The 25564-nt window shown below is 40.7% G+C and overlaps 2 protein-coding genes across 2 annotated transcripts; both read right to left on the minus strand.

Moving 5' to 3' along the window:
- Positions 1-17828: 17828 nt before the first annotated feature.
- LOC137646451 (high mobility group nucleosome-binding domain-containing protein 5-like) lies at positions 17829-19781 on the minus strand. Its single transcript, XM_068379552.1, has 3 exons — positions 19669-19781; positions 19293-19509; positions 17829-18260 (listed from the first exon to the last, which is right to left on the minus strand). Exons 1-3 carry the CDS (start codon positions 19779-19781, stop codon positions 17829-17831), a joined length of 762 nt encoding a protein of 253 aa, XP_068235653.1.
- A 410-nt stretch (positions 19782-20191) lies between these two features.
- On the minus strand, positions 20192-22144 carry LOC137646452 (uncharacterized). Its single transcript, XM_068379553.1, has 3 exons — positions 22032-22144; positions 21656-21872; positions 20192-20695 (listed from the first exon to the last, which is right to left on the minus strand). Exons 1-3 carry the CDS (start codon positions 22142-22144, stop codon positions 20192-20194), a joined length of 834 nt encoding a protein of 277 aa, XP_068235654.1.
- Between the last annotated feature and the right edge of the window lie 3420 nt (positions 22145-25564).

A 25564-nucleotide genomic window follows, 5' to 3' on the forward strand; every position in this document is an offset into this window, starting at 1 on the left:
CAGTTAATACCTTCTTTCTCTCCCTATGCTTCTATTTCCCAGATTCAATTCCATCCTCTCTTCCGCTCTGTCCAGTCAGAGATTTTTTAGTCTGCTCATGCTTCATTCTCCCAAATTCAATTACATAATCTCTTCCACTCTGTCCAGTAACGCTTCAACTCTGTCCAGTTGGAGATTTTTGTCTTCCCCATGCCCACTTTTCCCAGATTTAATTCCCTCATCTATTCCACTCTGTCTAGTCAGGACTTTCATAATCACTTTATACTTCGTTTTCAAAGATTCATTTCTATCATCTCTATACTTCCTTCTCACTTGTTCAATTCCATCACCTTTTCCACTCTGTCCAATCATAGCTTTTTTAGTCTCCCTATTCTTCTTTTTCCCAGATTCAATTCCATCATCTCTTACACTCTGTCCATTGATAGATTTTTTAGTCTCCCCATTGTTCTTCCTCCCAGATCAATGCCTTCATCTTTTCCACTCTGTTCAGTTAGAGATTTTTATAGTCTGGCCAGTCAGGACTTTCTTACTCTCACTATGCCTCTTTCTCCCAGATTCAAGTCCATCATGTCTTCCACTCTGTTTAGAACTTTTTTAGTCTAATCATGCTTCATTCTCCCAGATTTAATTCCATCAATAATGCACTGTTCAGTCAGAGCTTTTTTAGTCTCCCTATGGTTCTTTCTCCTGAATTCGATTCCATTATCTCTTCCACTCCGTCCAATTAGGACTTACATGCATTCACTATGCTTTGTACCAACCGTGTGTGGCTTTGTCGCCGCTTCGGCATGTCACAGGGTAGGTGTGTATGTCCTACGGCATTCACGTCAGCTTCGGTTGACTTTGAATAGGCATCCTCTTCGTCAGGAGTGGAGGCGCTGATGGAGGTCTTGAAATGGCTGTCCATATGGGCGTCAACTTTGGTCATCAAGTACTTTATATGTAAACTATCGACATCGGGTATGACAGCGCATATAGGTCCAGGTAAACGGCGTATCCAAAGGGCATGAAGTAGGTTCACCTCACGAGGAGAGCCGTCTAAGGCAGGTTGCAGGCGAGCGATACTGGTCATTTCCCTGAGGGCGAACGAAGCCCTTTGGTCCCCCAACGGTTGTTGCAAGAGCTGAAAAAGCTTTACTATAGGGGCGGCTGGCGATAGTGAGTACTGCTGCAGAAGGTATGTTTTGAGGGCGTCATACGCTATTGGGGTGACTCCTCGTTCACAAAGCCAGTCGGATATTTCCGGGAAGGTGTCCTCGGGTATCGCTGCGAGAACATAATCTGCTCTGGTGGTTGAGCGAGTCACTCCCTCGATGCGAAACTGGACTTTTGCGGCCTGAAACCAAGCAAACGCCTCTCCGCTGTCGAATGATGAAAGTTTCATTGGGGGAGTCACAGCAATAACTTCCATAGAGTCCGCCATAGTACCAATGATGGAAGGGCGAGTGGGGGGGGGGAGGGTGGAAGCGGGAGGAGCGAGTCGACTTCCGGGGTCACCAATGTGACGGGCTGAGAGAAGGTTGTGACTCAAAGACAGGATGAATGCAACTGAGTGAGTTATTATAGAACACCCTCCTTTATATACAAAAACTCAAAGCAATCAGAAATTTCATGTTCAAAAACAGACACCGTTACAGATGAAAAAAACAGACATGTTTTTTCTGGTTCTTTTTAGGGCGAGGGAAGAGCAAAGATACAAGCATAATATATACACAAAATGAACTATGTACGAACGTGTGACACACGGTTGGTACATTCTATTTAGTGCGAGGGGAGAGCGAAGATACAAGCACAAAATGAACTATGTACAATCGTGTGACACACGGTTGGTACAGCTTCCTCCACTATCTCTTCCCCTCTGTCCAGTCAGACATTTTTTAAATCTCCCTATACTTCTTTCTCCCAGATTCAACTCCATCATATCTTCCACTCTCTCCAGTCAGATATTTTTTTTCTTTTATTTTCCCATGCTTCCTTCTCTAAGGTGATATTCCATCATCTCTTCCACTCTATTCAGTCAGGACTTTCATAATCTCCTTATGCATCCTTCTTCACGATTAAGTCACACCATCACTTTCACTCTGTCCTGTTAGAGCATTTTTAGTCCACTTTTGCTTCCTTCTCAGATTCAATTCCATCATCTCTCCTTAACTATCCAGTCAGGACTTTCCTTTTCTTCCTCCGTTTTTTTCTCCCAGATTCAATGCCATCATCTTTTTCTCTTTTCCCAGTCAGTGGTATTTTAGTTTCCCTATGCTTCTTTCTCCTAGATTCAATTCCATTATATTTTCAGTTCTCTCCAGTCAGAGATTTTTTAGTCTCTTGCTTCAATCCCAGAGATTCCATTGCATCATACATTCCACTCTGTCTAGTCCAAGCTTTTTTTTCTCTTCTTGTGTCCTCCCAAATTCAATTCCATCATCTCTAATTAGTCCAGACTGAGTTTTTTTAGTCTCTTTGTGCGTCCTTCATTTGGATTCAATTCCATTATCTCTTCTACTTTGTCCAGTAATAGGATTTTAATATTCCCATGCTTCCTTCTTTCATATTAGATTCCTTCATTTCTTCCACTCTATCAAGTCAGGACTTTCATGCTCTCCCTCTGCTTCCTTCTTCCAGATTCAATTCCACCATATCTCTACTCTGTCCAATCAGAGTATATTTAATGTACCCATGCATTCTTCCCATAGATTCAATTCCATTTTCATCATCTCTTCCATTCTATTCAGTCAGGACTTTCATAATCTCCTTATGCATCCTTCTTCACGATTAAGTCACACCATCGCTTCCACTCTGTCCTGTTAGAGCATTTTTAGTCCACTTTTGCTTCCTTCTCAAATTCAATTCCATCATCTCTCCTTAACTATCCAGTCAGGACTTTCCTTTTCTTCCTCCGTTTTTTCTCCCAGATTCAATGCCATCATCTTTTTCTCTTTTCCCAGTCAGTGGTATTTTAGTCTCCCTATGCTTCTTTCTCTTAGATTCAATTCCATTATATTTCCAGTTCTCTCCAGTCAGAGATTTTTTAGTCTCTTGCTTCAATCCCAGAGATTTCATTGCATCATATATTCCACTCTGTCTAGTCCAAGCTTTTTTTTTCTCTTCTTGTGTCCTCCCAAATTCAATTCCATCATCTCTAATTAGTCCAGTCTGAGGTTTTTTAGTGTCTTTGTGCTTCCTTCATTTGGATTCAATTCCATCATCTCTTCTACTGTGTCCAGTAATAGGATTTTAATACTTCCCATGCTTCCTTCTTTCATATTAAATTCCTTCATTTCTTCCACTCTATCCAGTCAGGACTTTCGTGCTCTCCTTCTGCTTCCTTCTTCCAGATTCAATTCCACCATCTCTCTACTCTGTCCAATCAGAGCATATTTAATGTACCCATGCATTCTTTCCACAGACTCAATTCCATTTTCTCTTCCTATCTCTTCCAGTAAGAGTTTTTTTAGTCTCCACATGCTTCCTTCTCCACTTTTCAATTCCAGTATCTCTTACACTCTGTCCAGTCATGATTTTCATACTCTCCCTATGCTTCCTTCTCTCAGATTTGATTCCTCAATCTCTTCCAATCTGTCCAGTCAAGACTTTCATACTCTCCCTAGCCTTCCTTCTCCCAGATTCAATTCCGTCATCTCTTCCACTTTATCCAGTCTGAACTGTCATACTCTACCCATTCTTTTTTCTCTCAGATTCAATTCCTTCATCTCTTTCACTCGGTCCAGCTAAGACTCACTTTCCCTGTGCTTCCCTCTCTCAGATTCAATTCCACCATCTCTTTCACTCTGTGCAGTCAGAATGTTTTAGTGTCTGTATGCCTCCTTATCCTAGATTCAATTCCATAATATCTTCCTCTCTGTTCAGTTAGAGCTCTTTAAGTCTCCCTATATTTCCTTTTCACAGATCTAATTCCACCATCTTTTCCACTCTGTCCACTCAGATCATTTTAGTCTCTCTGTGCTTCTTTCTCCTTGATTAAATTTCACCATCACTTCATCTCTGTCCCGTTTTAGCCTTTTTGGTCTCCCCATGATTCATTTTCTCAGATTCAACTATCTCATCTCCTCCACTCTGTCTATTCAGGACTTTCGAAATCTTTCTCTGCTTCCTTTTCCTAGATTCAAAGTCAAGACTTTCTTACTCTCACTATGTTTCCTATTTCCAGATTCAATTCCATGATATCTTCCATTCTGCACAGTTAGAACTTTTTTAGTGTCACCATGTTTCTTTCTCCCTGATTCCATTCCATCATCTCATAAACCATGTCCAGTAAGAGCTTTTGTATTTTCCCAATCTTTCATTCAGAGCTTTTTTTTTGAGTTTCTCCATGCTTCTTCCTCTAAGATTCATATCCCTCACCTCTTCCACTTTTTCCAATCAGAGCTTTTTTAGTTTCTCCATGCTTCCTTCTTCCATTTTATATCCCCTCATCTTTTCCACTCTATCCAGTCAGGGCTCTATTCTCACTATGCTTCCTTCTCCAAGAATCAATTCCATTATTTTTCCCACTCTGTCCAGTTAGAGCTTTTTTAATCTCCCCATCCTTTTTTCTCCCAGATTCACTTCCATCATCTATTCAACCCTGTCCAGTTAGAGGCTTTTCAGTTACCCTGTGCTCCCATGTACTAAATTCAATTCCATTTTCTTTTCAACTCCTTCCAGTCAAAGCTTTTACAATTAATCCATGCTTCCTTCACCCAGATTTAATTCCATCATCTCTTCCACTCTGTCCAGTCAGGACCTTCTTAATATCCCTTTGTTCCTTCTCCCAGATTTAATTACTATCGCTTCCACTCTGTCATCTTAGAGTTTTTTTAAGTCTCATCATGCTTCCTTCTCCCTGAATCAATTCCATTCTGTCCTCCACTCAATTAAGTCAGGACTTTCCTTCTCTCCTTATGCTTCATTATCCCAGATTCAATTCCATCATCTCTTCCTCTCTGGCAAGTCAGAGGTTTATTAGTCTCTCCAGGCTTTCTTCTCCTGTATTCAATTCCATTATCTTTTCCAATTTCTTCAGTCAGACATTTATTAGTCTTTTCATGCTTCCTTCTCATAGATTCTATTCCCTCATATCTTCCACACCTTTCAGTAAGAGATTTTTTAGTGTTTCATGCTCCATTCTTAGAGATTCCATTCCATCATATCTTCCACTTTGCCCAGTCAGGGTTTTTTTTTTTTTTAGTCTCCTCGTGCTTCCTTCTCTTGGATTTAATTCCATCATTTCTTCCACTGTGTCCAATCAGAGCTTTTTCAGTCTCCCCATGATTTCTTCCCCTAGAGTCTATTCCACTATCTGTTTTTATCTCTTCCAATCTGTCCAGTCATAGGTTTTTTAGTCTCCCCATGCTTCCTTCTCATCGATTCAATTCCATCCTCTCTAACAATCTACCCATTTAGGACCTTCATACTCTCCCTATGCCAAATCTAATTCCAACATCTCTTCCTCTCTTTCCAGTCAGAACTTTCAGACACTGTATGCTTCCTTCTCTCTGATTTAATTCCACCATCTATTCCACTGTCAGAGCTTTTTAGGTCCCCCGATGCTTCCTTCTTCAATATTCAATTCCATAATCTCTTCCACTCTGTACAATGAGAGCTTTTTCAGTTACGCCTTGCTTCGTTCTTCCAAATTCAATTCCATCAGCTCTTTCACTCTATATAGATAGAACTTTCTTATTTTTCCCATTCTTTTTTTCCTAGATTCAACTCCATCATCTCTTTCACTCTGTCCAGTCAGACGCTTTTTGTCTCCCTATTCTTCCTTTTCCCAGATTCAACTCCATCACCCCTTCCACTCTGCACAATTAGAATATTTTTTATTTTACCCTTGCTTCCTTCTCCCAGATTCAATTTCAATATCTCATACACTCTTTCAAGATAGATATTTGATAGTCTCCCCATTCTTCTTTTTCCCTGATTCAATTCCATCATCTCTTCCAATCTGTCCAGTCAGCGGTTTTTAGTCTCACCAGGTTTTCTTCTCTTAGATTCAATTCCATCATCACATCCACTCTGCACAGTTAGAGGTTTTTTAGTCTCCTTTTACTTCCTTCTCACAGATTCAATTCCAATATCTATTGTACTCTGTCCAGTCAGTACTTTCATACTCACACTATGCTTCCTTCCTGCAGATTCAATTCCAGTATCTATACCACTCCATCCAGTCTGTTCCGCTCTGTCCAGTCACAGCTATTTTAGTCTCCTCGTGTTTCCTTCTCCCAGAATCAATTCTATTATCTCTCCAACTTTGTCCAGTCAGAACTTTTTTATTCTCCCTATGCTTCTTTCTTCCTTATTCAATTCCATCCTCTCTTCCATTCTGTCCACAAAGGACTTTCATACTCACACTTTGCTTCCTTCCCCCATATTCAATTCCACAATCTCTTCCACTTGGTCCATCATAAATTTCTTAGTTTCCCTGCATTTCTCTCTCCGAGATTCCATTCCATCATATCCTCCACTCTATCCAGTCAAGGCACTTTTATTCTACTTGTGCTTTCTCCTTCCATATTCAGTTCCATCATCTCTTCTACTCTATAGTCCTCCTATGCTTCCTTCTCTAACATTCAATTCCACCATCTCTTCCACTGATTCCAGTCAGAGCTTTTTTAGTGTCCACAAGCTTTTTTTTCTAAGATTATACTGCATCATCTCTTCAACCCTGTGCAGTCAAAGCTATTTAAGTCTCCCTGTGCTTCCTTTTACCCAATTAAATTTCTTCTTTTCCACTCTTTCCGGTAAGAGCTTTTTTATTCTTGCCATGCTTCCTTCTCCCATATTCAATTTCATCATCTCCTACACTCTGTCCAGATTCAGTTTCACCATCTCTTCCACTCTGCCCAGTCAGGGCTTTTTTAGCTCCCCATGCATATATCTCCCAGATTCAACTCCATCATATTTTCCACTCTCTCTAATGAGATATTGTTTAGTCTCCCCGTGCTTTCTTTTTCCAGATTCAATTCCATTTTCTCTTCCACTCTTTGCAGTCGATGCATTTTTAGTGTCCTCATGTTTCCTTCTCCTAGATTCAATTCCTTAATTTTTTCACACTTTCCATTCAGGACTTCCATAATCTCACTATACTACCTTCTTCAAGAACAAATACCACCATCATTTCTAATCTGTCCCCTTAGAGCATTTTTAGTCTCCACATACTTCCTTCTCCTAGATTCAATTCCATCATCTCTTCTAATCTGTCCTGTTAGGATTTTCGATCTGTGTCTATACTTCCTTCTCACAGGTTCAATTCCATCACCTTTTCCGCTCTGTCCAATTATAACTTTTTTAGTCTCCCTATTCTTTTTTTCCCAGATCCAATTCCTTCATCTCTTCCACTCTGTACAGTTAGATATTTTTTAGTGTCCCCATGTTTATCGTTCCCAGATTCAATTAAATCATCATTCTACGATGTCCAGTGAGAGCTTTTTCAGTTTCCCCATGCTAACTTTTTCCAGATTCAATTCCATCATATCTTCCAATTTGTCCTGTCTGGACTTTTTTAGTATGCCCATGCTTCCTCTTCCCAGATTAAATTTTACCATCTCTTCCAATCTGAGCAGTTGGGACATTTTAGTCTCTATGCATCCTTCACCTAGATTCAATTCCTTCATTTATTCCTCTCAGCCCGGTCAGAATTTTTTTTTAGTATTCCAATGTTTCCTTCTCCCAGATTTAATTCCATCATCACTTCCACTCTGTCCAGCCAGGACTTTCCTACTATTACCAGCTTCCTTCAACCAGATTAAATTCCACCATCTCTTCCACAATGTCAGGTCAGAGCGTTTTTAATCTCCCCATGCTTTTTTTTCACAGATTTAATTGTATCGTCTCTTCCACTCTCTCCAGTCAGCTTCTTCTTCTTCAGATCGCCCGGAGCTTCTCTCCGGACAGGGGCTTTTTGAAAGTGCGTCTAGCCCCTAGGTGGTTTCCCTGGCGGGTAGGTGTGGTGGTTGCAGATCAGTGGGGCCTGTAAGTATATATATATATATATATATATATATATATATATATATATATATATACATATATATATGTATATATTTTTTTCCCTAGTTAAGGGGGAGAAGAGAGGTTTTATAGTGGTAGGGGAAAGGCTGTATGGCAAAGAGTCCCAGTGAGTAGGAGAGTCTGGGAGGGGAAAGGAGGATTTACAGTGGGAGAAGAATGAAGCAGTTTTAAGTGTAAGTATTTATTGCTGCTTGCAAAGGTCAATTTAGATTTTGCAACATGTTGCGAGCTTGCTCAGCCCAAGGGCCAGCACTGATTAAGCCCCTGGCAGTCCAGAGGCGGTGTCAAAGGACTTTACTTATAGAAATGCCTGCTTTAGGCAGGCAGGGTCAAGAGACCAAGTGTTTAGGCCTGTTTAGGGCCAAAGTCATGAGATTAAGCTCAAGGGTGAAAGGTTAAAGAGTTTAGTCCCAGTAAGTTAGAGAGACTGGGAGAGGAGGGAAGGGTTCTCAGTGGGAGGGGAAAGAAGCAGTTTTAAACATAAGTACTTATTACTGCTTGCCCGGTGTCACTGGGTATGCCTCTGGCATGCCAGGGACTGCGTTGAAAAGATTTTTTTATATGAATGCCTGCGTTAAGAAGGCAGGGTCCAGAGACCAGTGTTAAGGTCCCGTTGAGGGCCAAAGAGTTTAGATGAAGTTTTAGGGGTAAAAGGTTATAGAGCTTGATCCCAGTGAGTTAGAGGGGCTGGGAGAGGAGCGGAGTGATTTGCGTTAGAGTGCAAAAAAGGGCGGGGGGAAGCCTTAACCAAGGAGAAGAGGGCTAAGGGTGGTTGAGAGTTGATCTCTGCATAGGCTGGGAGATATTGTCTTCTTACATAGGTGGGTGGTAAGATCGCAGAAAACCTGCAAACGTCTCTATGTTTTTGAGAATGTGGGCAGTCACCTGTTCTGCAGTATGCGGCACTCCTTGGCCGAGGTTTTGTCTTAGATTTGTGGTTTCTGGGCAGTGGCAGAGGTAATGCTCTAATGGGAGTGCCGGAACAGCTTCGCAGTACTTGCATTGCCTACCCTCAGTGTTGATGATTTCCCATGAGCAGGGTACCCTAACCTTAGTCTCTGGTAGATTACTGCTAGTTTGCAAGGCGTGTTCTTTGGTAGATCATGTGGTGTTGATATACCATTTTGCTGATTTTGACAGGCAAATAGGGCTTGTCTGATGGAGCTATGGAGTTGTGTTTGACAGTAAGCATTCATTGCTGCTTTGAATTGTTCATGCGATGGGTTGAGGGTTATGCTGATAGTGGTGACTTGGAGGGCCTGCTTTGCTAGTCGATCGGTTTCTTCATTACCGAGTATACCTATATGACTGGGGATCCAATTTAGTGTGACCTGTCGGTTCTGGAGAGCATGTGTGTGGGCTATCTATCTGATAGAGGAGATGATGAGTGTGTTTTCTCGGATATCTTGGCTCCTGATTGCTGCCATGGCTCCTCTGGAGTCAGTATGTATCGTGGTGTTACCTTGACTGGTGAGTGAGTGTGTGAAGGCTTTGTGTATGGCAACTAGTTCAGTTTGGAGTGTGGAGGCATTGTTGGAGATCCTCCAGCAGGCCAAGAAATGTGGGGAGTAGACTGCTGCAGCTGCCACAGGAACCTCCCTGTCTACAGAGCCGTCAGTATAATACACATTGAAGAATGGGAGGGTGGTGTAATGGTACTTGATTGGGCTGGGAATCACGGGGGTTTTACCAAAAAGTCCGGGTGGAAGGTGTCTTTTTTGAGTGTAGATAGCATTGTCTGAGAGCCGGTGGATTTTAGGGCTGTGATAAGATGGCCAGCATAGGTGTGAGGAGGGGCCAAATCTTCCGAAAGAGAGATTAAGCCTTGAAGTTTGTTATGGAGTGGGCAGTTCCTGTTGGTCTTGTAAGTTTTGAAGATTATAGAGCTGTTCCGTGAGTTTATCCTATCTGTGAGTGGCAGGAGATGGGTTTCGGCTCGAATCAGTGAGAGTCTGGTCCAAATCGGGGCACTGTGGATGGTCCTCATGGCATTATTTTGAATTACTTCGATGGTCTTTTCCTGTGTAGGGCTGAGGGTAGTGAGAACAGGGGCTGCATATTCTACCAAAAGAGCGTACAGCCTGAATGTAGAAGAGACTTAGAATGTGATGTGTGGCACCCTGGTTTAGGGACGTGATGTGTCGGAGTGCGTTCAGTCGGCTATTGGCCTTGTGCTTGAGGAGCGTTATTTTGGGGGTGGGTAATAGCCTGAAGTTGAGGTTAACACCTAAGTAGGTAAAGTTGTTGACCCATTCAATAGGTGTTCCTAGTAGGTTTAGTGGAGGGGGGGGGGTTGAGAGTGCTTGACAGCCATGGCTTTGGTCTTGTTCGGGTTTATTTTCAGTCCTAAGAGCTGGCAGCTTGCTGCAATGGTGTCTAGGGCGATTTGCATTTTACGGTGTTTCTTGTTGACTGTGTGTGGGCAGACAACGCAGATATCGTCTACGTAGATGAAGATTTGAATGCCCTCCGGGTAGTCTTCTTTCAATATATTTTCAATGAGTACATTGAATAAGAAGGGGCTTAATATCATTCCTTGTGGAGTGCCATTTTCGAGTGGTATGTATGGTGACGTGGCTCCCTGGAAAGTAACTCTAGCTTCCCTGTTTTGGGTATATTTCTGCGTCCACGCAAGGAGGTGGCCTCTGACGCCTTTGATGTCTAGCGATGTCAGAATGGCATCAGAGATGGCTAGGTCATAGGCCTTCTCAAGATCAAGGAAAACAATTAGTGCGCTTTTTTCGTTGACTGCGGCCATGACATCAGCTAGACATTCTTGTGTTGCATTGCCTCTCGTGTAGGCATAGAGCCTGTCGTGCAAAGGGCTCACCACCCACTGAAGCCGCCGGAGAACCATCTGTTCAGCTACCTTACCAGTGCAGCTGAGTAGGGCAATGGGACGATAGGCATTTATTTCCTTAGGCTTTGATATTGGGTTGGTGTCCTGTTTGTTCCATTTAGCTATGGCAGCATCAAGTTCGGCCAAAGTGTAGAGCGCATCAGTGCATGACGATTCATTTCTTCTGGGCCGAAGTTGTTCCTGCCTGGCCTCGGTAGCTGGGCAGAGGTTTGTTGATTTCGTCCGATTTGCAAAGGTTTTAGCTATGTTTATGGCCTCTTGATGGGGTTGAGGATGATTGGGCTTGGTCTGGTGTCTTTTGGATTCTGAGACCTTGTTAAACCAGGCCCAGATGGCTTTGAGAGATGTTTATTGTGAAATTTGGCTGCACCATTGGAGCCATTTTTCCCTTTTTACTTCATTTGCAACTTGAACTGCTTCCGCTATGAGCTCCCTCAGTAGAAGGAGTAGCCCATCGGTCCTGTGCCGTCTGAAGAGCTTCCTTGTCCTGTTTATTCGTCTGTTCATTTCTTTTATGCGCGGGCAGTAGTACCACGCGTCCTTATGATTGTGTTGCGGGTTCCTGCCTTTCCTGGGCATGGAGGCATCCGCAGCCAGGGTGATTTTTTTTGTAAACTCCGTAAGGAGGAAGGTGGGGTCCTCAGATGGGTTTTCTGTGAGCTGGAGAGCCCATGTTGTCATGTGCCTCTCGAAGATGTCTCATTGGGCAAAATCAGGATTCCATCTTGCCAAGGTTAGTGGGATTGGTGGGAGTTTGGGGGTTTGTACCGTGGCGAGGATGGCGAAGTGGTCACTGGCGAGGGACGGGTGTAACATCCAGGAGGCGGTGTTTTGGTGGTCTCTCGGGATGAACATTAAATCTAGGGTGCCACCAGCAATGTAGGTGCTGGCAGGTAGCCTGTTCAGAAGGGCAACGTTAGGGAAATCCTGAAGGAGGGAGTATTGGTGCCTCCCAGTGGGGTTTGTACTTGGAGAGTGTAAAAAGGGGTGGTGAGCATTTAGATCATCTGCTAGGAGGGCGTTGGAAGCGGAGATGGAAGCAAAAAGGTTTTCAGCTTCCAGAGACTTTCTCGGGCTTTTATGTAGGGTGAGTTGTGTAGGGTGAGTGTTGTGTGGGCCAGTCTGATTTCTACACTGAGCAGTTCAGCTTCTCTGCACTGTATTGTCGGTAGATTTGTGGACTGTATTGTGTCTTTTACTAGTGTGAGTAGTCCTCGTGTTGTGTCCGTGCGAGGAGTTTTGTGTATAGTGTATCCTTTGTAGGAGAAGAGTGAGTTCTCCCTGAGCAATGTCTCCTGGAAGAAGACCACGTCTGGTTTGAGGGTAGCAGTCTGAGATTGCAGGAGTGCATACTTGCTGCTAACTCCTGTGATGTCCAGTCAGCTATTTTAGTTTCCCTCTGCTTCCTTCTCCCAGATTCAATTCCATCATCTCCTACACTTTGTCCAGTCATACCTTTTTTTATTCTCCCCATACTTCCTTCTTCCTAATTCAATTTGTTCATCTCGAACACTCTATCCAGTAAAAGCTTTTTTAGTCACCACATGCTCCCTTCTCCCAGATTCTATTCCATCATCTCTTCCACTCTGTCCATTCAGGAGTTTCATACTCTTACCATGATTTCTTCTTCCAGTTTCAAAACCAACATCTCTTCTGCTCGGTCAAGTCAGATCTTTTTTAATATCCCCATGCTTCTTTCTCCCAGATTCAATTCCATCATCTCTCCCTGCTCTGTAAAGTCAGAGCTATTTCAGTCTACCTGTGCTTCCTTCTCTCAGATTTAATTTCATCATCTCTTCTTTTATAATAAGAATATAAAATGGTCAGAAATAAATGAAGAATTGAAAAAAGATTTGAAAAATGTATTTGTAAGTGATAATATACAGGTAAATACGGATATACTGTACAAAATACTGGAGAAAATTGTTGAATAAAATGTACCGAAAAAAAAAAAAAAAGATAACCATCAGACATGCATACCAAGAGACAAAAGGATCTTATTTCAGAAAATTAGAAAGTGGAAGAAAAATCTTGTGAAAAAAAAATGTACGGAAAATGATGGAAATAAAAAGTAAGATAGAAAATGCAGAACAAACGATCATGCAATCGAAAGAAAATGAAAAAAGGGACTTAGAAGAAAGGATACTTCAATGTATCAAGAAAAACCCCAAAGTACTTTACTCCTATGCAAAAAAGATGAATAAAGTGAGATTAGAAATAGGCCCTCTAAGAATTGAAGGATGGTTAACGAATAAAAAAAAGGAAATATGCAACATATTAGCAGAAAAAATATAAGAGTGAATTCACTCCAAGAAATGCGAATGAGAATATTGAAACAAAAATGAGAGAAGAAAGTATTAAAGTAATAGAAATAGATAATATGCAGGGTATAAGCAAAATCAAAAATGGATCGGTGGCCAGGCCAGATGGAGGTCCAGCGATTTTGTTGAAAAAAATTGCACACACTATTGTGAAGCCGCTTGCAATACTGCTAAGACGAAGTGTAGATATGAGCGAGATATATGTTAAACATAAATTAGCATAAATAGCCCCTATTTTCAAAAGTGGATCAAGACTAGAGGCAAGTAATTATAGACCTGTTAGTCGAACATTACATATGAAAGTGCATGAAAGGGTAAGAAAAGAAAAATAATGAATTATTTGGTTAAAAATAATTTGTTTATTATAAGTCAACACGGTTTTTTGCCCGGAAAAAGTACACAAACCCAACTGATAGCGCACTATGAAAACATACAAAAATATGATAAATGAAAAAGACACAGATGTGGTCTATTTAGATTTTGCAAAAGCCTTTAACAAGGTAGACCATAATATATTAGAGAAAAAAATGAGAAAGCATAATATTGTGGGAAAGATAGGAAAATGGATAAAAAAAATTTTCTACAAAACAGAAAACAGATAGTAGTTGCAAATTACGAGAAATCAGATGAAGCTCAGGTAATATCTGGCGTGCCACAGGGTACAGTATTAGCTGCACTGCTGTTTGTTATTATGATCTCAGATATAGACTGTAATGTTAAAGACTCTGCAGTGAGAAGTTTCGCCGATGACACAAGAATAAGTAGAAAAATTACTTGTGATGAAGATAGGAACTCATTACAAGGAGATCTAAACAAAATATATAAATGGACGGAGATAAATAGGATGGTATTTAACTTCGATAAATTCGAATCAACAAATTATGGAAACAGAGAAGGAATGGCATATGCATACAGGAGACCTAATATCGAGACAATCACAAATAGGGAAGCAATTAAAGACCTTGGTGTAATGTTAAACAGGAATATGTTATGCAACGATCAATTAGCAACACTGTTGGCTAAATGTAAAGCAAAAATGGGAATGCTATTCAGACACTTTAAAACATGAAAGGCTGAACACATGATTATGCTTTACAAAACTTATGTACTTAGTACACTCGAGTACTGCAATGTGATATGGTACCCACACTACCAAAAGTATATTGCACAAATAGTGTAATAAAGTCCTTTGCTACTAGAATAGAAGTTAAGGACCTTGACTACTGGGAAAGACTGCAATTTTTAAAATTGTACTGTCTAGAAAGGAGAAGAGAACGCTACATGATAATACAAGCATGGAAGCAAATCAAAGGAATTACTGAAAACATCATGGAGCTAGAAATATCAGAAAGAGCAAACTGAGATAGATTAATAGTGCCCAAAACTATACCAGGAAAACTAAGGAAGGCACATAGGACATTAATCCATTACGCACCAGCATCAATAATTCAGCGACTATTTAATGCACTGCCAGCTCATCTATGAAACATATCAGGAGTGAGCGTAGATGTGTTTAAGAGTAAGCTCGATAAATAACTAAGATGCATCCCAGACCATCCAAGACTGGAAGATGCAAAATGCACCACAAGATGCATTAGCAACTCTCTGGTGGATATACGAGGTGCCTCACACTGAGTGACCTGGGGAACCCAAACATAGAATAAGGCAATAAGGTAAGGTAAGGCACCCTGTCCAGTCAGAGCTTTTTTTTATTCTCCCTATGCTTCCATCCATATTCAGTTCCACCATCTCTTATTTTGTCCACACAAGACTTTCATACTCTCTCTATGCTTCCTTCCCCCATATTCAATTCCACCATCTCTTCCACTCGGTCATGTCTTTCATTCTGTCCAGTAAGAGCTTTTTTAGTCTCCCCTTGCTTCCTTCTCCAGGATTCAATTCACTCATCACTTACACTCTGTCCAGTCAAGGCTTTTTTGTTCTCCCTGTCCCTCTTCTCCCAGATTTATTTTTTTCCTCTCTTCTCCTCTGTCCAGTCATAACTTTCATAATTACCCTATTCATCCTTTTTCTAGATTAAATTTCACCATAACTTCTACTCTCTCCTATTAGATAATTTTTAGTCTCCGTATGCTCCCTTCTCCCTGATTAAATTCCATCATCAATTCCACTCTTTTTCAAGTGAGGACTTTCAGACTATCCCTCTGCTTCATTTTCCCTGATTCAGTTCCACCATATTTTCTACTCTGTCCAGTCATAGCTCTTTTAGTCTCTCCATTTTTCTTTCTCCTAGATTCAATTCCATCACCTCTTCCACTCTGTCCATTTAGAGCTTTCTTAGTCTCCCTATGCTACTTTTCCCAGATTAAATTCCAGCATTTATCTTCTCTGTCCAGTCAGAATATTTTAGTCTCTCTATGCTTCTTTCTCCCATTTTTAATTCCCTCACTTCTTTCTTTTGTCCAGTCTGAGCTTTTTTAGTTTCCCAATGCTTCCTTCTAACAGATTCAATTCCATCTTCTCTCCACTCTTTCTAGTCTTGACTTCCATGCTCTCCTTATGATTTTTTCTCTCAGATTCAATTCCTCCATATCTTCTATTTTGTCCAGTCAAGGCTTTTTTAGTCTCTCCATGGTTCCTTCTCCCAGATTCAATTCCATCATCTCTTCCACTCTGTCTAGTCAGAGTTTTTTTAGTCTCCCCATGCTCCCTTCTTCCAGATTCAGTTCCATCATCTTTTTTACTCTGCCCAGTTATAAATTTTAGAGTCTCTCCGTGGTTTGTTCTCACAGACTCAATTCCACCATCTGTTAAACTCTGTCCAGTCGTAGCTTTTGGGTGTCCTCATGTTTCTTAATCCCTGATTCAATACCAACATCTTTTTCACTCTTTCCAGTTATGCCTTTCATAATCTCTCTTTCTTTCCTTCCACCTGATTATATTCTACCATCTCTTCCACTCTGTCAAGAGCTTTTAAAGTCTCCCATGCTTCCTTCTCCCTGATTACATTCCATTATCTTCTCCACTCTTAGCCGTTAGAGATTGTTTAGAGTCACCATGCTTCTTTTTCCCAGATTCCATTCCATTATCTATTCAACTCTGTCCAGTCAAAATGTTTTTTAGTCTCCTTATGCTTCCTTCTCCAAGATTCAATTCTATCATCTCTTCCAATCTGTCCTGGCAGAGCTTTTTTAGTCTCACATTTTTCTTTCTCCCAGATTCAAATCCATTATATCTTACATTGTCAGGAAAGGAAGTTTATATACTTTCTATTCTTCTTTCTCCCAGATTCAATTACATCATATCTCCCACCCTGACCAGTAATAGCTTTTTTTTATTGTCTCCATGCCTCCTTCTCCCAGATTTAATTTTATCATCTCTTCCTCTCTGTCAAGTCATAACTTTCATAATAACCCTATGCATCTTTTTTTTCAGATTAAATTCCACCATCTCTTCCACTCTCTCCTATTCGATCTTTTTTAGTCTCCCCATGCTTCCTCCTCCCAGGTCAAATTCCATCATCTATTCCACTCTTTCAAGTAAGGACTTTCAGACTCTCCCATGCTCCCTTCTCTCTGATTCAGCTCCACCATATCATTTATTCTATCTAGTAATAGCTTTTTTAGTCTCCCCATTCTTCTTTCTCCCAGATTCAATTCTGACATCTTTTCCACTCTGTCTAGTTAGAACTTTCTTAGTCTTCCCATGCTTCTTCTCGCAGATTTAATTCCAGCATATTTTCCTCTCTGTCCAGTCAGAATATTTTAGTCTCTTTACACTTCCTTCTCCCACATTTAATTCCCTCGTTTCTTTCTTTTGTCCTTTCTGAGCTTTTTTAGTCTCCGAATGTTCCCTTCTACCAGATTCAATTCCATCTTCTCCACTCTGTCTAGTTAAGACTTTCATGCCCTCCTTATGATTCTTTCTCTCATATTCAATTCCTCCATATCTTCCATTCTGTTCAGTCATAGCTTTTTTAATCTCCCAATGGTTCCTTCTCACAGATTCAATTATATTATCTTTTTTACTCTGCCCAGTTATAACTTTTTTAGTCTCTCCCTGCTCCCTTCTCCCAGATTAAATTCCATCATCTTTGTTACTCTGCCCAATTATAACTTTTTTAGTCTTCTCGTGGTTCCTTCTCACAGATTACATTCCATCATCTCTAAAACTCTGTCCAGTCGTAGCATTTTTCATGTCCTCATGTTTCTTTCTCCCAGATTCAATACCATCATCTCTTCCACTCTTTCTAGTTAGGCCATTCATACTCTCACTCTGCCTCCTTCTCCCAGATTATATTCTACTATCTCTTCCAATTAGTGTAGAGCTTTTTAAGTCTCCCATGATTCCTTCTCATTGATTTTATTCCATGAGCTCCTCAACTCTCTGTTGTCAGAGCTTTTTTAGTCTCCCCATGCTTCCTTTCTTCCAGATTCAATTCCATTATTTCTTCCACTCTGTCCAATCAGAACTTTATTATTCTCTTCATGGCTCCTTCTCTAAGATTCAATTCCATTATCTCTTCCACTCTGTCTGGGCAGAGCATTTTTAAGTCTCCCATGCTTCCTTCTTCAAGATTCAATTCCATCATCTATTCCACTCTGTCCAGTTAGAGCCCTCTTAGTCTTCCCATGCTTCTTTCTCCCAGATTAATTTCCGTCATCTCTTACACTCTGTCAGATCAGGACTTTCATATTCTCTCTATTCTTCTTTCCCCCAGATTCAATTCCATCATATCCTCCACCCTGTCCAGTAGTAGCTTGTTTTTTAGTGTCTCTATGCATCTTTCTCCCAGATTCAATTTCATCATCTGTCCTGCTCTGTCCACTCAGAGATTTTTTTAGTCTCCCCATACTTCCTTCTCCCAGATTCAATTCCATCTTCTCTCCACTCTTTCTAGTCTTGACTTTCATGCTCTCCTTATGATTTTTTCTCTCAGATTCAATTCCTCCATATCTTCTATTCTGTCCAGTCAAGGCTTTTTTAGTCTCTCCATGGTTCCTTCTCCCAGATTCAATTCCATCATCTCTTCCACTGTGTCTAGTCAGAGTTTTTTTAGTCTCCCCATGCTCCCTTCTTCCAGATTCAGTTCCATCATCTTTTTTACTCTGCCCAGTTATAAATTTTAGAGTCTCTCCGTGGTTTGTTCTCACAGACTCAATTCCACCATCTGTTAAACTCTGTCCAGTCGTAGCTTTTGGGTGTCCTCATGTTTCTTAATCCCTGATTCAATACCAACATCTTTTTCACTCTTTCCAGTTATGCCTTTCATAATCTCTCTTTCTTTTTTTCCACCTGATTATATTCTACCATCTCTTCCACTCTGTCAAGAGCTTTTAAAGTCTCCCATGCTTCCTTCTCCCTGATTACATTCCATTATCTTCTCCACTCTTAGCTGTTAGAGATTGTTTAGAGTCACCATGCTTCTTTTTCCCAGATTCCATTCCATTATCTATTCAACTCTGTCCAGTCAAAATGTTTTTTAGTCTCCTTATGCTTCCTTCTCCAAGATTCAATTCTATCATCTCTTCCAATCTGTCCTGGCAGAGCTTTTTTAGTCTCACATTTTTCTTTCTCCCAGATTCAAATTCATTATATCTTACATTGTCAGGAAAGGAAGTTTATATACTTTTTATTCTTCTTTCTCCCAGATTCAATTACATCATATCTCCCACCCTGACCAGTAATAGCTTTTTTTTTATTGTCTCCATGCCTCCTTCTCCCAGATTTAATTTTATCATCTCTTCCTCTCTGTCAAGTCATAACTTTCATAATAACCCTATGCATCTTTTTTTCAGATTAAATTCCACCATCTCTTCCACTCTCTCCTATTTGATCTTTTTTAGTCTCCCCATGCTTCCTCCTCCCAGGTCAAATTCCATCATCTATTCCACTCTTTCAAGTAAGGACTTTCAGACTCTCCCATGCTCCCTTCTCTCTGATTCAGCTCCACCATATCATTTATTCTATCTAGTAATAGCTTTTTTAGTCTCCCCATTCTTCTTTCTCCTAGATTCAATTCTGACATCTTTTCCACTCTGTCTAGTTAGAACTTTCTTAGTCTTCCCATGCTTCTTCTCGCAGATTCAATTCCAGCATATTTTCCTCTCTGTCCAGTCAGAATATTTTAGTCTCTTTACACTTCCTTCTCCCACATTTAATTCCCTCGTTTCTTTCTTTTGTCCTTTCTGAGCTTTTTTAGTCTCCGAATGTTTCCTTCTACCAGATTCAATTCCATCTTCTCCACTCTGTCTAGTTAAGACTTTCATGCCCTCCTTATGATTCTTTCTCTCATATTCAATTCCTCCATATCTTCCATTCTGTTCAGTCATAGCTTTTTTAATCTCCCAATGGTTCCTTCTCACAGATTCAATTATATTATCTTTTTTACTCTGCCCAGTTATAACTTTTTTAGTCTCTCCCTGCTCCCTTCTCCCAGATTAAATTCCATCATCTTTGTTACTCTGCCCAATTATAACTTTTTTAGTCTTCTCGTGGTTCCTTCTCACAGATTACATTCCATCATCTCTAAAACTCTGTCCAGTCGTAGCATTTTTCATGTCCTCATGTTTCTTTCTCCCAGATTCAATACCATCATCTCTTCCACTCTTTCTAGTTAGGCCATTCATACTCTCACTCTGCCTCCTTCTCCCAGATTATATTCTACTATCTCTTCCAATTAGTGTAGAGCTTTTTAAGTCTCCCATGATTCCTTCTCATTGATTTTATTCCATGAGCTCCTCAACTCTCTGTTGTCAGAGCTTTTTTAGTCTCCCCATGCTTCCTTTCTTCCAGATTCAATTCCATTATCTCTTCCACTCTGTCCAATCAGAACTTTATTATTCTCTTCATGGCTCCTTCTCTAAGATTCAATTCCATTATCTCTTCCACTCTGTCTGGGTAGAGCATTTTTAAGTCTCCCATGCTTCCTTCTTCAAGATTCAATTCCATCATCTATTCCACTCTGTCCAGTTAGAGCCCTCTTAGTCTTCCCATGCTTCTTTCTCCCAGATTAATTTCCGTCATCTCTTACACTCTGTCAGATCAGGACTTTCATATTCTCTCTATTCTTCTTTCCCCCAGATTCAATTCCATCATATCTTCCACCCTGTCCAGTAGTAGCTTGTTTTTTAGTGTCTCTATGCATCTTTCTCCCAGATTCAATTTCATCATCTGTCCTGCTCTGTCCACTCAGAGATTTTTTTAGTCTCCCCATACTTCCTTCTCCCAGATTCAATTCCATCTTCTCTCCACTCTTTCTAGTCTTGACTTTCATGCTCTCCTTATGATTTTTTCTCTCAGATTCAATTCCTCCATATCTTCTATTCTGTCCAGTCAAGGCTTTTTTAGTCTCTCCATGGTTCCTTCTCCCAGATTCAATTCCATCATCTCTTCCACTGTGTCTAGTCAGAGTTTTTTTAGTCTCCCCATGCTCCCTTCTTCCAGATTCAGTTCCATCATCTTTTTTACTCTGCCCAGTTATAAATTTTAGAGTCTCTCCGTGGTTTGTTCTCACAGATTCAATTCCACCATCTGTTAAACTCTGTCCAGTCGTAGCTTTTGGGTGTCCTCATGTTTCTTAATCCCTGATTCAATACCAACATCTTTTTCACTCTTTCCAGTTATGCCTTTCATAATCTCTCTTTCTTTTTTTCCACCTGATTATATTCTACCATCTCTTCCACTCTGTCAAGAGCTTTTAAAGTCTCCCATGCTTCCTTCTCCCTGATTACATTCCATTATCTTCTCCACTCTTAGCTGTTAGAGATTGTTTAGAGTCACCATGCTTCTTTTTCCCAGATTCCATTCCATTATCTATTCAACTCTGTCCAGTCAAAATGTTTTTTAGTCTCCTTATGCTTCCTTCTCCAAGATTCAATTCTATCATCTCTTCCAATCTGTCCTGGCAGAGCTTTTTTAGTCTCACATTTTTCTTTCTCCCAGATTCAAATCCATTATATCTTACATTGTCAGGAAAGGAAGTTTATATACTTTTTATTCTTCTTTCTCCCAGATTCAATTACATCATATCTCCCACCCTGACCAGTAATAGCTTTTTTTTTATTGTCTCCATGCCTCCTTCTCCCAGATTTAATTTTATCATCTCTTCCTCTCTGTCAAGTCATAACTTTCATAATAACCCTATGCATCTTTTTTTCAGATTAAATTCCACCATCTCTTCCACTCTCTCCTATTCGATCTTTTTTAGTCTCCCCATGCTTCCTCCTCCCAGGTCAAATTCCATCATCTATTCCACTCTTTCAAGTAAGGACTTTCAGACTCTCCCATGCTCCCTTCTCTCTGATTCAGCTCCACCATATCATTTATTCTATCTAGTAATAGCTTTTTTAGTCTCCCCATTCTTCTTTCTCCCAGATTCAATTCTGACATCTTTTCCACTCTGTCTAGTTAGAACTTTCTTAGTCTTCCCATGCTTCTTCTCGCAGATTCAATTCCAGCATATTTTCCTCTCTGTCCAGTCAGAATATTTTAGTCTCTTTACACTTCCTTCTCCCACATTTAATTCCCTCGTTTCTTTCTTTTGTCCTTTCTGAGCTTTTTTAGTCTCCGAATGTTTCCTTCTACCAGATTCAATTCCATCTTCTCCACTCTGTCTAGTTAAGACTTTCATGCCCTCCTTATGATTCTTTCTCTCATATTCAATTCCTCCATATCTTCCATTCTGTTCAGTCATAGCTTTTTTAATCTCCCAATGGTTCCTTCTCACAGATTCAATTATATTATCTTTTTTACTCTGCCCAGTTATAACTTTTTTAGTCTCTCCCTGCTCCCTTCTCCCAGATTAAATTCCATCATCTTTGTTACTCTGCCCAATTATAACTTTTTTAGTCTTCTCGTGGTTCCTTCTCACAGATTACATTCCATCATCTCTAAAACTCTGTCCAGTCGTAGCATTTTTCATGTCCTCATGTTTCTTTCTCCCAGATTCAATACCATCATCTCTTCCACTCTTTCTAGTTAGGCCATTCATACTCTCACTCTGCCTCCTTCTCCCAGATTATATTCTACTATCTCTTCCAATTAGTGTAGAGCTTTTTAAGTCTCCCATGATTCCTTCTCATTGATTTTATTCCATGAGCTCCTCAACTCTCTGTTGTCAGAGCTTTTTTAGTCTCCCCATGCTTCCTTTCTTCCAGATTCAATTCCATTATCTCTTCCACTCTGTCCAATCAGAACTTTATTATTCTCTTCATGGCTCCTTCTCTAAGATTCAATTCCATTATCTCTTCCACTCTGTCTGGGCAGAGCATTTTTAAGTCTCCCATGCTTCCTTCTTCAAGATTCAATTCCATCATCTATTCCACTCTGTCCAGTTAGAGCCCTCTTAGTCTTCCCATGCTTCTTTCTCCCAGATTAATTTCTGTCATCTCTTACACTCTGTCAGATCAGGACTTTCATATTCTCTCTATTCTTCTTTCCCCCAGATTCAATTCCATCATATCCTCCACCCTGTCCAGTAGTAGCTTGTTTTTTAGTGTCTCTATGCATCTTTCTCCCAGATTCAATTTCATCATCTGTCCTGCTCTGTCCACTCAGAGATTTTTTTAGTCTCCCCATACTTCCTTCTCCCAGATTCAATTCCATCATCTATTCCACTCTTTCCAGTGTGGACTTTCATAGTCTTCCTATGCTTCCTTCTCAGATCTAACTCCACCATCGTTTCCACTCTTCCCCTTACACTCTGTCAGGTCAGGACTTTCATATTCTATTCTTCTTTATTCCTTATTCAATTACATCATATTTTCCACTCTTTCCAGTAATAGCTTGTGTTTTTTAGTGTCTCCATACATCCTTCTCACAGATTCAATTTCATCATCTCTCCCACTCTGTTTACTCAGAGATTTTTTTAGTCTCCTCATGCTTTCTTTTCACGGATCAAATTCCATTATTTCCACGCTATTCAGTTAGTACCTTCTTTCTCTCCCTATGCTTCTATTTCCCAGATTCAATTCTATCCTCTCTTCCGCTCTGTCCAGTCAGAGATTTTTTAGTCTGCTCATGCTTCATTCTCCCAAATTCAATTACATAATCTCTTCCATTCTGTCCAGTAAGAATTTTTCAGACTGTCCATGCTTCCTTCTCCCAGATTTGATTCCACCAACGCTTCAACTCTGTCCTGTTGGAGATTTTTGTCCTCCCCATGCCCACTTTTCTCAGATTTAATTCCCTCATCTATTCCACTCTGTCTAGTCAGGACTTTCATAATCACTTTATACTTCGTTCTCAAAGATTCAATTTTATCATCTCTATACTTCATTCTCACATGTTCAATTCCATCAACTTTTCCACTCTGTCCAATCATAGCTTTTTTAGTCTCCCTATTCTTCTTTTTCCCAGATTCAATTCCATCATCTCTTACACTCTGTCCATTGATAGATTTTTTAGTCTCCCCATTCTTCTTCATCCCAGATCAATTCCTTCATCTTTTCCATTCTGTCCAGTTAGAGATTTTTATAGTCTGGCCAGTCAGGACTTTCTTACTCTCACTATGCCTCTTTCTCCCAGATTCAAGTCCATCATATCTTCCACTCTGTTTAGAACTTTTTTAGTCTACTCATGCTTCATTCTCCCAGATTTAATTCCATCAATAATACACTGTTCAGTCAGAGCTTTTTTAGTCTCCCTATGGTTCCTTCTCCCGGATTCGATTCCATTATCTCTTCCACTCTGTCCAGCTAGGACTTACATACATTCACTATGCTTTGTACCATCCATGTGTGGCTTTGTCACCGCTTCGGCATGTCACGGGGTAGGCGTGTATGTCCTACGGCATTCACGTCAGCTTCGGTTGACGTTGAATAGGCATCCTCTTCGTCAGGGGTGGAGGCGCTGATGGAGGTCTTGAAGTGGCTGTCCATAAGGGTGTCGGCATCGGGTATGGCAGCGCATATAGGTCCGGGTAAACGGCGTATCCAAAGGGCACGAAGTAGGTTCACCTCACGAGGAGAGCCGTCTGCGGCAGGTTGTAGATGAGCAATACTGGTTATTTCCCTGAGGGTGAGCGAAGCCCTTTGGTCCCCTAACGGTTGTTGCGAGAGCGGAAAAAAATTTGCTATAGGGGCGGCTGGCGACGGCGAGTACTGCTGCAGAGCGTATGTTTTGAGGGCGTCATATGCTATTGGGGTGTCTCTTTGTTCACAAAGCCAGTCGGATATTTCCGGGAAGGTGTCCTTGGGTATCGCTGCGAGAACATAATCTGCTCTGGTGGTTGAGCGAGTCACGCCCTCGATTCGAAACTGGACTTTTGCTGCCTGAAACCAAGCAAACGCCTCTCCGCTGGCGAATGATGAAAGTTTCAATGGGGGAGTCACAGCAATAACTTCCATAGAGTCTGCCATAGTACCAACGATGGAGGGGCGAGGGGCGGGGGGCGGGGTGAAAGGCGGGAGGAGCGAGTCGACTTCCGGGATCACCAATGAGACGGGACGAGAGAAGGTTGTGACTCAAAGACAGGATGAATGCAACTGAGTGAGTTTATTATAGAACACTCTCCTTTATATACAAAAACTCAAAGCAACAAGCAATTTCATGTTCAAAAACAGACACCGTTACAGATGAAAAAAACAGACATGTTTATTCTGGTTCTTTTTAGGGCGAGGGAAGAGCAAAGATACAAGCATAATATATACACAAAATGAACTATGTACGAACGTGTGACACACAATTGGTACATTCTATTTAGTGCGAGGGGAGAGCGAAGATACAAGCACAAAATGAACTATGTACAATCGTGTGACACACGGTTGGTACAGCTTCCTCCACTATCTCTTCCCCTCTGTCCAGTCAGACATTTTTTAAATCTCCCTATACTTCTTTCTCCCAGATTCAACTCCATCACATCTTCCACTCTCTCCAGTCAGATATTTTTTTTTCTTTTATTTTCCCATGCTTCCTTCTCTAAGGTGATATTCCATCATCTCTTCCACTCTATTCAGTCAGGACTTTCATAATCTCCTTATGCATCCTTCTTCACGATTAAGTCACACCATCACTTTCACTCTGTCCTGTTAGAGCATTTTTGGTCCACTTTTGCTTCCTTCTCAGATTCAATTCCATCATCTCTCCTTAACTATCCAGTCAGGACTTTCCTTTTCTTCCTCCGTTTTTTTCACCCAGATTCAATGCCATCATCTTTTTCTCTTTTCCCAGTCAGTGGTATTTTAGTCTCCCTATGCTTCTTTCTCCTAGATTCAATTCCATTATATTTTCAGTTCTCTCCAGTCAGAGATTTTTTAGTCTCTTGCTTCAATCCCAGAGATTCCATTGCATCATATATTCCACTCTGTCTAGTCCAAGCTTTTTTTTTTTCTCTTCTTGTGTCCTCCCAAATTCAATTCCATCATCTCTAATTAGTCCAGTCTGAGGTTTTTTAGTCTCTTTGTGCTTCCTT

The sequence above is a fragment of the Palaemon carinicauda genome, chromosome 9 (assembly GCF_036898095.1).
Source record: "Palaemon carinicauda isolate YSFRI2023 chromosome 9, ASM3689809v2, whole genome shotgun sequence".
NCBI lineage: Eukaryota > Metazoa > Arthropoda > Malacostraca > Decapoda > Palaemonidae > Palaemon > Palaemon carinicauda.

What these genes read in the sequence shown, in the direction of transcription:
- LOC137646451 (XM_068379552.1), bottom strand. Translation starts at nt 19,781, where the DNA reads ATGAATGGCCTAACTAGAAAGAGTGGAAGAGATGATGGTATTGAATCT. An exon ending in AGTTTTAGAGATGATGGAAT is followed by an intron (nt 19,510 to 19,668) that starts GTAATCTGTGAG and finishes ATCTGTGAGAAG; the next exon opens with GAACCATTGGGAGATTAAAA. An exon ending in TAAATGTGGGAGAAGGAAGT is followed by an intron (nt 18,261 to 19,292) that starts GTAAAGAGACTA and finishes ATAACTGGGCAG; the next exon opens with AGTAAAAAAGATGATGGAAC.
- LOC137646452 (XM_068379553.1), bottom strand. Translation starts at nt 22,144, where the DNA reads ATGAATGGCCTAACTAGAAAGAGTGGAAGAGATGATGGTATTGAATCT. An exon ending in AGTTTTAGAGATGATGGAAT is followed by an intron (nt 21,873 to 22,031) that starts GTAATCTGTGAG and finishes ATCTGTGAGAAG; the next exon opens with GAACCATTGGGAGATTAAAA. An exon ending in TAAATGTGGGAGAAGGAAGT is followed by an intron (nt 20,696 to 21,655) that starts GTAAAGAGACTA and finishes ACGACTGGACAG; the next exon opens with AGTTTAACAGATGGTGGAAT.